At 47.3% G+C, this 12,500-nt stretch overlaps 1 protein-coding gene across 1 annotated transcript in view; it reads left to right on the top strand.

Moving 5' to 3' along the window:
• colgalt2b (collagen beta(1-O)galactosyltransferase 2b) overlaps nt 1–12,500 on the top strand; it is a 36,716-nt gene that overhangs the window by 11,432 nt on the left and 12,784 nt on the right. The window contains exons 2-5 of the mRNA XM_012821696.3: nt 6,644–6,754; nt 7,315–7,432; nt 10,945–11,079; nt 11,673–11,877. Coding sequence (XP_012677150.1) covers nt 6,644–6,754; nt 7,315–7,432; nt 10,945–11,079; nt 11,673–11,877 — 569 coding nt within the window. The remainder of the gene's footprint in view (nt 1–6,643; nt 6,755–7,314; nt 7,433–10,944; nt 11,080–11,672; nt 11,878–12,500) is intronic.

Raw genomic sequence — 12,500 nt, forward strand, 5'->3', positions numbered from 1 at the left:
GGACTAGGATACAACTATATTTAATCCTCATAAATCCCAAAAGATATAGAAACTAAATATCAACTTAAATAATGCTGGTGTGCTTGATGCATTTTACATATCGTATATTGCCCACTGTATACCGTCAGCTCTGGGCATGGATGAAACTAGCACACATGGGGTTTCAGAAACTGATATTCATCTTTTGTTGGAAAAAACCCCCCAAAAAACATCAGATTGCTAAAACAGCTTCTCCAGAAATGCCACTGACAATAACCTTCTGCTGCATTTTTTAATGCTACTTTTTAGTGCATACTTAAGTCGTTAGTATGCTCTTCCGCACAGGCCAAGTCCAGCCGTGGCGCATTACATAAAAGCCACGCAGCATGCGGAGGTTCCAGCCTTCAGCTCGGCTCTGGAAAAAAAGTCAGTGTGCAGGCGCCCTGTGGGTGTGTGTGTGTGTGTGTGTGTGTGTGTGTGTGTGTGTGTGTGTGTGTTTGCTTGTGGGTGTGCTTGTGTTTGTGTGTGTGTGTGCGTGTGTGAAGAGAGAGAGAGTGGAAGAACGTAACCTAAAGTTACTATAGACCAACATCCTCCCCTGCCTGTGTGAAAACAGATGTGAAAAAGCTACCACACTCACACATGGCAAGGAGCAGGACAAGAATTTTGGTTTACCTACCAAAGACTTTTAATCAATCAACATAAAACTATGGACATGTTTAGTTCACAGTATGTCTAGAGTTTAGCACTACAGACATTTGCCTAGACAAACACTCCAGTTGATATTGTCTTCCTGTCAGCTACAGACCAGAAGGCCATCGTGGTGACATCATGGCTGGTGGAATCCTTCTCCTTCTCCTTCTCCGTGTCCTTGTCAGATTATCAGATGATTAGGGCCAGACCTGTGCCAATATAAGTTGCTCTCTGGTTTGCGTTTCCAAACTCTACAGCATGTTGCCGAGCAGGATCCATGCCAGTGCCTGTTCACTTGTGTTCTGATGGAGTGCGAGGTCTTCCAGGAACTCTACTGATGTGGCAGGGCCAAGGATGTTTTTATTTAGATGTTAGCTGTTTTGGTTAGGAACTTTATAAATCCATCTTTGTGAGGGGATGGAGCTGACTCAGAATGGAGGAATCATTTCAGTGTGTTGTGTGAATGTTCCTCAGACGATGTTCACACACAGACTGGTGTCTGCTCAGTCAGGCACATCAAGCATTTAGGAAACAGCATGCAGCAAAGCTTGTATTCCCCTGAAGAAAGGCAGAATGTAGTAACAGAGAAACAGAGTGAAAGAGAGGAGAGAGAGGGAGAGAGAGAGAGAAAGAGAGAGAAGAGAGAGAGAGAAAAAGAAAAAGAGAGGAGAGAGAGAGAGAGAAAGAGAGGATATAGAGAGAGAGAGATGAGAAAGAGAGTGAAAGATAGAGAAAGAGAGTAGAGAGAGAGAGGAGAGAGAGAGAGAAGTCGTAAAAGGAGTGCTCTTTCACTCGTGATTGGTGTGTCAGGTGTTGCTTGCCCGGGAGTGGTGATCAGACATGACAGATTCACCCGTATAAAAGCACACACACACACACACACACACACGCACACACACACAAGCATTGGCCTCCAGCACCTTTAATCCCAACTGCCCCAACACACACACTCATAATAACATACACTCATAAAGCAAAAATTGAGTCAAAGAACCATGACATATCTGTCTCAGACTATACACACCCTCTCTCTCTCTCTCTCTCTCTCTCTCTCTCTCTCTCTCTCTCTCTCTCTCTCTCTCTCTCTCTCTCTCTCTCTCTCTCATACACACGCACACACACAAAAGCATACACACTCATGCACGCACACACACACACACACACATCGCAGTCATAACATCTTAGATCACCCCTGTTCTCTCAAGCATGAATTCCCAGTCCAGCTGTATCCTCTCTGTCTCTGTCTGGAGATGTGGTTAGGGACTGGTGTGACCGTCTGAATGTTAAAACCATCACACAGGCTCCTTTCCTTTCCCTGTGTGTGTGTGTGTGTGGAGGTGGGCTGGTACTGGTACATACTTGCATAGACAATTCAAAGATGTGAATTGCTAGTGTGAACACTCATCACCGACACGAGTGTGTGTGTAATGGGCATGTAATGACATGTGTCTACACTGTTATCTGGCACATAAAGCTGAACTGAAGTGTGTGTGTGTGTGTGCAGGTGGCGTTTTAGTGCTGTCGCTAGCCTGCTATCATTGCAGCGCCACGAGCGCTAATGTGTGGGGAGAGCCCGGAGAGGAATGTTACAGCAAGTAGTGGAAAGCTACCCTGTGTGTGTGTGTGTGTGTGTGTGTGTGTGTGTGTACTCTTGCAGACACAGCAACCCCTTCTCATGAGGTAAATAGGCTCACTCTGTCTTGCCTTTTCCTTCCCTGTGTACATACTGGGAAAAGAGAGAGAGAGAGAAAGTGAGAAAGAGAGAGATGGAAGAAGGAGAAAAATAGAGAGAGACAGAGAGAGAGAGAGAGAGAGGGAAGGGAGGGATGTGAAGAGAGAGGGAAGGGAGGGAGGGATGTGAAGAGAGAGGGAAGGGAGGGATGTGAAGAGAGAGGGAAGGGAGGGATGTGAAGAGAGAGGGAAGGGAGGGAGGGATGTGAAGAGAGAGGGAAGGGAGGGATGTGAAGAGAGAGGGGAGGGAGGGATGTGAAGAGAGAGGGAAGGGAGGGATGTGAAGAGAGAGGGAAGGGAGGGATGTGAAGAGAGAGGGAAGGGAGGGATGTGAAGAGAGAGGGAAGGGAGGGATGTGAAGAGAGAGGGAAGGGAGGGATGTGAAGAGAGAGGGAAGGGAGGGATGTGAAGAGAGAGGGGAGGGAGGGATGTGAAGAGAGAGGGGAGGGAGGGATGTGAAGAGAGAGGGGAGGGAGGGATGTGAAGAGAGAGGGAAGGGAGGGATGTGAAGAGAGAGGGAAGGGAGGGATGTGAAGAGAGAGGGAAGGGAGGGATGTGAAGAGAGAGGGAAGGGAGGGATGTGAAGAGAGAGGGAAGGGAGGGATGTGAAGAGAGAGGGAAGGGAGGGATGTGAAGAGAGAGGGAAGGGAGGGATGTGAAGAGAGAGGGAAGGGAGTGTGTGAGGGGCAGTAAGGGGGTAGGTGAGGGATCCAGGTGAGAGTTGAATATGACCCAAAGCTCAAGAGTAACGGTTTCTGTTTCAGCACCACCCCACTGCCAGCTCAACACCATTTCAACCACTGTGTGAGTGTGTGCGCGCGCTCGTGTGTGTGTGTGTGTGTGTGTGTGTGTGAGAGTGTGCGCGCGCGAGTGTGTGTGTGTGTTGGGGGGGGAGTGGGGGTTATGAGTGTGTGTGTGCGTGTGTGCGTGTGTGTGTGTGTGTGTGGAGGGGGAGTGGGGGTTATGAGTGCATGCGTGTGTGTGCAAGTGTGAGTGTGTGTGAGTGTGTGTGTCTGTCATTGTCGGATATAAGTCCACTATAGTGTTGTCATCAGCAAAGTTCACTATAGTGTTAGTGGAGTGGATGAGGGTGCAGTCATGGGTGAGGAGACTGGTTCAGGTTGCGTGGTTGTGTGCGATACACCTGTGTTCAGGTTGCGTGGCTGTGTGCGATACACCTGTGATCAGGATGCGTGGTTGTGTGCGATACACCTGTGTTCAGGATGCGTGGTTGTGTGCGATACACCTGTGATCAGGATGCGTGGTTGTGTGCGGTACACCTGTGTTCAGGTTGCGTGGTTGTGTGCGGTACACCTGTGATCAGGATGCGTGGTCACCTGTGATCAGGATGCGTGGTTGTGTGCGGTACACCTGTGTTCAGGTTGCGTGGTTGTGTGCGGTACACCTGTGATCAGGATGCGTGGTCACCTGTGTTCAGGATGCGTGGTCACCTGTGATCAGGATGCGTGGTCACCTGTGTTCAGGATGCGTGGTCACCTGTGTTCAGGATGCGTGGTCACCTGTGTTCAGGATGCGTGGTCACCTGTGTTCAGGATGCGTGGTCACCTGTGATCAGGATGCGTGGTTGTGTGCGGTACACCTGTGATCAGGATGCGTGGTTGTGTGCGGTACACCTGTGTTCAGGATGCGTGGTTGCCCATTCTGATCAATCATGGTCTGTTAGTGAAGAAGTCCATCATCCAGACGCTTATCCCAAATTGTTGAGTCTGTCTTCCGCTTTGGAGGATTATAGGATTGAACGTGACGGTGAAGTTTAGGAATAGCATCCTGATATGTGTGTTTGGATGCTCCAGGGGGAACAGAGCTGTATGAAGTGTTGAGGCTTGTCCGCCGTAGATCTGTTTCCTTGATAAGCAAACCGGTGGCTGTCCAGATCAGTGAGTGTGACGGCCTTGATGTGAGACAGTACCAGCCTTCCCATGCACTTCATAACTGTTAGAGCAACTGGGCGATAGTCATTGAGGCTTTTAACTGCTGTCTTCTTGGACACAGGGACAATGGTGGTGGATGTATGAAAGCTGGTGACTACAGCCTGTTGTAGAGAGAGGTTAAACATGCTGGTGACTACAGCCTGCCGTAGAGAGAGGTTATTAACCTTCTGGTGAACACCCCTGTGAGAGAATGGAAAAGAGACTCTGCATTGGTGCACTGATATCACTAGCATGAGTGTGTTCACGTGTCTGTGATAGTGTGCTTACTGTGTGTGTGAGTGTGTGTGTGTGTTTGCATTAAACTGAATGAACAAGGGACAGTAAACAGGGTATAACAGTGACAGTGATAAACAAGATGTTTTCGCTGAGTGTGTGTGCTTCTGTGTGTGTGTGTGTGTGTGTGTGTGTGTGTGTGTGTGTGTGTTTGCATTAAACTGAATGAACAAGGGACAGTAAACAGGGTGTAACAGTGACAGTGATAAACAAGATGTTTTCGCTGAGTGTGTGTGCCTCTGTGTGTGTGTGTGCCTCTGTGTGTGTGTGTGTGTGTGTGTGTGTGTGTGTGTTTGCATTAAACTGAATGAACAAGGGACAGTAAACAGGGTGTAACAGTGACAGTGATAAACAAGATGTTTTAGCTGAGTGTGTGTGCTTCTGTGTGTGTGTGTGTGTGTGTGTGTGTGTGTGCAGGTTTGTGTACTATTGCTGAGCTGTGTTTATTTGTGGCTACTTTCACATGCTGTTCTTCCTGCCTCTCCACCGTGGAGCTTTCCAGCAGGTTAGCCAGCAGTGACTCAGTGAACCACTGTACCACTGTGTGTGTGGGTGTGTGTGTGTTTGTATGCGTGTGTGTGTGTGTGTGTGTGTGTGTGTGTGTGCGCGCGTGTGTGTGTGTGTGTGTGTGTGTGTGTGTGTGTGTGTGCATGTAAGTGATAGAGCAGCTTACCTGGGAATCGCACAGGCCATGTTTTGCCCTCTGCATTGGGATTTGTCGTGCAGTGTGTTATTATTTACATTTCAGTTGTGGGTGCATTAGGTCATTCCATTGCACCAAGAGACACACTGAGACCTATGGCCCTATGGCTCAGCAGAAACACTAAAACATATTTAGTTATGAAAAACAAATGTTAAAATCTAATATTAAGATGTACAGTTTTTGAAATGTATTAAAATGTAAAAATGCACAGCTTAAAAGTCAGTTATCTGACCAGGATTAAGCGTAATCTATGTGTGTTAAACCCAGGCTGAAGGGGATTTATGGTATAATTCAGCTGTAAATCCCCTCCATTGTAACCGAGGGACAATCTGTTGGCAGGCTATAGGTCGTCTGGTTCTGCCGTTGTTCCGCGTTCCCTGTCATATGCTGGGTAAGAGGTGCCACCGGTTCCTCCTGATGGTGCTTGTTCTCCTCTGGGAACCCTGGCAGAACTCAAGAGCTCTTCCCATTGTAGAGCAATGCTCCTTTGCTAATGAAAGAAGCAGTGTGTGTGTGTGTTTGTGTGTGTGTGTGTGTGTGTGTGTGTGTGTTGTGTGTGTGTGTGCACAGTGACCTCTTCATGCTGCTCCATGTGTGTGGAGCTCCATCACTCACTATGTCATCATCACCACCACATACACACACACACACAGACAGGGACTCACACACACACAGGCAGGGACTCACACACACACACACACGCACGCACACACACACATATACACACACATACACACACACACACACTGCTTCATGACCATTGTATGCATGAACACACACATTCATAGACATTGTTTTGTTTATTTATCTGCCCCCTCTCTCCTTGGCAGTTTCTTTCTGTCTTTATTTTGTTCTATCTCACATACACACACACACACACACACACACACACACACACACACACACACACACACACACACACACACACACACACACACACACACACACACACACACACACACACACACACACACATACACACACAGTTGCTCCATCCAATTATTTATCATTAAATAAGAGTTGTGTGGTGAGGTTCTCCCCACGCTGTTGAGAGGGCAGGGTGGGGTATGTCTGTGTACTACTTTCCATTACTCAGTGACTATTAAGTGGTTGGCTTTAGCAGTAATGATTTCACAAATGAAGATGTTGAGGTTTATACAAAGTTGTTTTTGTGGTGTGTATTAGTTATATTGTTCCTATATCGTGTATATAATTACATGGTCTCTCTCTCTCTCTCCCTCTGTGTGTGTGTTGTGTGTGTGTGTGTGTGTGTGTGTGTTGTGTGTTGTGTGTTGTGTGTTGTGTGTTGCAGGGCAGCAACGGACCACAGTATAGACAACACCACCGCCATGCTGAGGGAGTGGCTGAAGGAGGTCCAGAGTCAGTACCATTATGTGGAGTGGAGACCAATGGAGGAGCCACGGTCAGAACACACACACACACACACACACACACACACACACACACACGCCTACAGACACACACACACGCCTACAGACACACACACACCTACAGACACACACACACACACACACACACACACAAACATAAACATCCAAGCAGACCTACAAACACACTTGTACACAAGCATACACACTCACAGATATGGGTAAGACAGACACAAAGACATAGATCGTGAAAACTCACACACAACCATGCATAGGACACCTGCACACATATGCTCTGTCACACCGCATACCGCACACCGCATTTCTCACACACACACACACACACACACAGACACACACAGACACACCCAGTCATATTATCAGTACAGATAATACAAAGAACCATTCATGCAGTGGAGAGATGTTTTTAATCTGTGGGGCTCCCCTCTCCCTTCCTGTCTCTTCTCTCTCTATCTCTCTCTCTCCTTTTCTTTCTATCTCTGACCTCCCTTTCCCTCCTTCTCTCTCCCCCTAGTCTGTCCTTTTCACTCTAACTCCCTCTCTCTCTCCCTCTCTCTCTCCCTCTCTCTCTCAGATCCTACACAGATGAGTGGGGACCCAAGCACTGGCCTCCATCTCGCTTCAACCACGTGATGAAACTCAGACAAGCTGCCCTGAAGGCGGCGCGTGAGCAATGGTCCGATTACATACTGGTGAGACACACACACACACCTACACACACCCACACACACACGCCCATCATGGGTGCTCTAGAGTACATACTGGTGAGACCCCACTGTTAGTATACTGGATGAGGGGGTGCTGTGCTGTAGTACTGCTCTAGAGTACATACTGGTGAGACCCCACTCTGTCTCTGTGTTAGTATACTGGATGAGGGGATGCTTTGGTGAAGTACAGGTTTTCAATCAAATGTACCAGGAACACACTTCACTGGAGTCATGAATCTTTAATCATCTATCACAAACACTCATAATTAATCATTAGCACTCGTGATTAATCAGGCATTTACCTTTTTGTTACATGTTTTGATTTATATGCAGTATCTATTTATGTTTACATATATTTGTTTGCTTTTATGCTAACTTACGTATACATTGATATTTATTCATTCATATTTATATTAATTACATTTACCTTTTGTATTTATATTGACAGTCGTATTCACATGCACATTCACTAACATCATGTGATCCAAGGACTTCTCCAAAACAACCAGTGCCTTGTTGTAAAACAACCTTAGAAAAATGCAGTGTACAGCAAATGCTAAAAGAAAGCTCAGCCATTAAAACACCTCTTCAGCATACTGCCCATCATGGGTGAACGGTGTTCCTTCAGGAGACACACACACACACACGCGCACACACACACGCGCACACACACACACACACACCCATCATGGGTGCCCAGTGTTCCTTCAGGAGACACACACCTACACACACACACACACACACACACACACACACACACACACACACACACACACACACCCCCATCATGGGTGCCCAGTGTTCCTTCCCTCCTGTGGAGTTGAGCAGCAGCGCTAATCTAGCTCACCTGGCTTCAATCTGCTAAGGGGCCTGAGTACCTGAGTCAGCCTTACAGCAGTCTGTAGCGCCACAGAGACGCTCAGCAGGGTGGGAGAGCGGAAGGACATCATTAAAAAACACTGGGGTATATTTAGTGGTGAAATGTGTGTGATGTTTACTTTCTTTACTTGACTATACTTACTACTTTACTTTACTTTCTTGTTACTCTTTCTTTCTTTTTTCTCTCTCACATTTCCCTCTTCATTAGCTGAGAAGTGATGTTTAGGGGTTAGGGTTAGAGACTAGTGAGACCACTAATGACACTACTGGCAGTCTCATACAGAGGGACCCACTCCTAAACCTGCCACCATCTTGCCTCTGCCAGATGCACAGCAAGTGTGAGTCTCTGGAGTCAAGTCTCTGATTGGGGAGCCCGTGATGTTGAGCTCCACAAGTGGGTGCTCCAGGGGATCAAACTGACAGTGTGCATCCTCTGCTGAAGCGCCGACCGCTACGCTCTAGACTGTTCGTTCATAGTTCCCAAAGGGAAGCCATCTTCCAGTACCCCCCCCTCATCTCAGCTATCTCCAGTCCATTTCCCTTGACGTATTTTAACATCAATTTTTAAGCATGTAAACTTTTAAACACACTCCAGTCTCTCACTTAGTTACTGAATCGAAGCTTGGAAAATTATCTCCTCATTCAACACAAACCAATACATCCTATAAGATTTAAAATCCCACCATTCAGGTACACCCGTCTGTTATTTTCAAGAAACGTCCTTGCGCCTCCTTTTCTGACGCCACAATAGGCGCATTAATTAAAGACAACAGCCGCACCGTCTTATTACTGCTGATCTTCTCACCACCATTCATGCCACCCACAATGACCTCACACTGTTGGCTGTTTGGGCTGCTGAGATGTGGTGAGTCTACCTGCCCGGCTCCCAGTTGTAATTCCGCCGTAGACCACGTCCCTGTGTCTCAGACCTACAGATCACAGATGACCACGTCCCTGTGTCTCAGACCTACAGATCACAGATGACGACGCATCACGGGTTTTCCTCAAACAGAGCAAACCGATCAAGCTTAGAAAGGCCACTCGAATTTCATCTTTAATTTGGCTTCTCACCTTCAGCCATGACAGCGTCATTTTGATCCTCGCAGTAGGCCTGTCCACCATCCAGCCCACTCTCCGTGACGGACGAAAGCGCCCCTCCCTCGCCACTGGTTCCACTGGTTCCACTGGTTCCTCTGGTTCCTCTGGTTCCACTGGTTCCTGTGGTTCCTCTGGTTCTACTGGTTCCACTGGTTCCTGTCACTCATGAAATCTGTCTTTTCTACATCTGGATTCCTCTCAGGACGCCATTCTGCCGATTCATTTAGGATAGGAACTGCGACCACGACTGCAGTCAACGGACGATCAGAGCAGCAATTCAAACGCTTGGCCATTGGTCCTCAGGCGCCTTCCAATCTTACATTTGTTCTACATTTGTTGAAACTGTAGATTCCTCCTCTGGCAGCGACCACAGATGCAAGCTCTCTTGGGGTGTCGGCATACATCGCTCAGGCGATCTCCGCTATAGGCATCCCAGGACCACAGTCAGTCACCAAGCCACACATGCTTATAATTAGCGTTCTAAATCAGTATCCCTATAGGCGAACTAGTGAAATTATGTTTTCTAAACAAAGTTCGGGAGGAGCCCAAGGGGATGATTGATAGCTGTCACTCACCCCACCTCCGCATTCTAGGCGATTTAAACCCGCCTTACCTCTCCCTACATCACCTGCTCTGGTGTTGCTATGCATACCACCTCCTCCTCTGTCTCCTACATTTCTCCAGTAGCTCTTGTAGCTTACATTACCCCTTATCCATAGGGAGTGTCAGCGGACATCACTTCAGCCAAGCCAGCCAACATGCATATTATTAGCGCCCAAAATCTAGCATCCTGAAGGGCGAAATAGTGAAACTGATGACATGGACTCCTGAGGGGCCAGAGTGTCTGAGTCAGGTTTATGCTAATACACACCAGCTCCAGAGACTCTGAGTCAGGTTTATGCTAATACACACCAGCTCCAGAGACTCGTTTATGCTAATACACACCAGCTCCAGAGACTCGTTTATGCTAATACACACCAGCTCCAGAGACTCAATGCAGGGTGGTCCAATCAGGACGACAACATGAAGCACTTTGAAACTGTGACGACTGAGGCTCTCCATCAGGACGACAACATGAAGCACTTTGAAACTGTGACGACTGAGAACTGAACTGAAAGACTGAGGCGTGTTTAAAGATGAGAGGGGTCTGATGTCATCCGTCTTTTTTTGTCCATTTCCCTCTGTCCATCTTTTTATGCAGAGAATTTGTATGTGATTGAGAAAAGTGTTATGATTAAGGACTTTGGAAGAGTTGTGTATTTACTGGTCATATTGATATTGACTCATTTGGTGTTTTTTAATAACATTAAAAGCATTCACCCCACCCCTCTCTTTCTCATCTCTCTCTCCTGTCTCTCTCTTCTCTCCCTCTCTCCCTTCCTCTCTCTCCTCTCTCTCTCTTCTCTCCCTCTCTCTCTTATTTCTCTCTTCCTCTCTCTCTCTTCTTTCTCTCTTCTTCTCTCTCTTATTTCTCTCTTCCTCTCTCTCTTCTTCCTCTCTTCCTCTCTCTCCCTCTCTAGTTTTCAGACAGTGATAACCTCCTGACGAACCCGCGGCTGCTGGACCTGATGATGGCAGAGAACCACACACTGGTGGCGCCCATGCTGGACTCCAACACCCTTTACTCCAACTTCTGGTGCGGCATGACTCCCCAGGTACCCCACCTCCACCACCAGTTATCATTCTATTTGATTTTTATTTAGTCTTTTGGTTTGGCTTTTTAGTTTTAGTTAGTTTTATGAGTCCATAAGTAGTTTTATTTTGAGGTATTTACTGGTTTTAGTTTAGTTTTGGTAGTTTTTGAGAAAGCCTTTACAGAAGCTGACAAAGGTTGGATGAAAGACTGTATGACATCAAATATGATTCATTCATTTCATTCAGTCTAAAGGCTTTTTATTAGGCCAGTGTTTCTCAAGAGGTCAAACAGAATAGGACAAAGTGGTATAGCAACTGCAATGCAAATTGAGGGGGAAAATTTTAACAAAAACTTCATTTTAGTGTTGCATTGTTAACAGTAGTTTTCATTTAGGTTTCCTGTTTTTGAATACTGTCATTTTTATTTATTAAAAAATAATAATCTTTTCCCTGCTAGCTTTAGTTTGTCTTACTTTTTGTTAACTATGATAACCCTACACCACACATACACCTCCCCTCCTCTCCTCTCCTCTCCTCTCCTCTCCTCTCCTTTCCTTTCCCCTCCCCTCCCCTCCTCTCCTCTCCTCTTCTCTTCTCTTCTCTCCTCTCCCAGGGCTACTACAAGCGCACCCCTGACTACCACCCCATCCGTGAGTGGAAGCGTCTGGGCTGTTTCGCGGTGCCCATGGTGCACTCCACCTTCCTGCTGGACCTGAGGCGCGGTGCCAGCCGTGAGCTGGCCTTCTATCCGCCCGACCCCGACTACAGCTGGGCCTTCGACGACGTCATGGTCTTTGCCTTCTCTGCACGACAGGCAGGTCAGGGAGCTTGTCTTTGTCAGTGTGTGTGTCTTTTGTGTTTTGTGTTTGTCTGAAACTTTACCAGCTGGAGCAGAGCAGAGCAGATTAGATTAGCAGCACCTCTCCCAGGGAGGTGACTGGAGAGTGTAGTCTGGCAGCCTCTATGCGCTGCCTCTATGCGCTGCCTCTATGCGCTGCCTCCCAGTGCGAGGTGCTGGGCCATGTGTCTGAAGGGCGTTATGGTAAACACAGGGGAGGGGGTGGGGCTGAGGGGAAATGCAGGGGATTTGGTGTAATGGGCAACATGTGTCCAGCCTAATGGCCTTGCTCAAAGTGTGTGTGGGGTGTTTTGATGTTGCTAATGATCTGTGTGGTACACAGCAGAGCGGGGATAAATACACAGTTTACACACATGCTGAGAAAGACAAAGGCACTGAGGATAACATACACACACACACACACACACACACACACAAACACACACACACACTCTCTCCCTCTCTCACACACGCACTCTCTCCCGCTCTCTCTCTCTCTTTATGTTCATTTATCTTTATTTTTTTCTGTCACACACTCACACAAACACACACACTCTCTCACACTGCCTCACACAAATGAAGGGACTTAACAGCCACATACAC

Source organism: Clupea harengus, chromosome 10 (assembly GCF_900700415.2).
Source record: "Clupea harengus chromosome 10, Ch_v2.0.2, whole genome shotgun sequence".
Lineage (NCBI taxonomy): Eukaryota > Metazoa > Chordata > Actinopteri > Clupeiformes > Clupeidae > Clupea > Clupea harengus.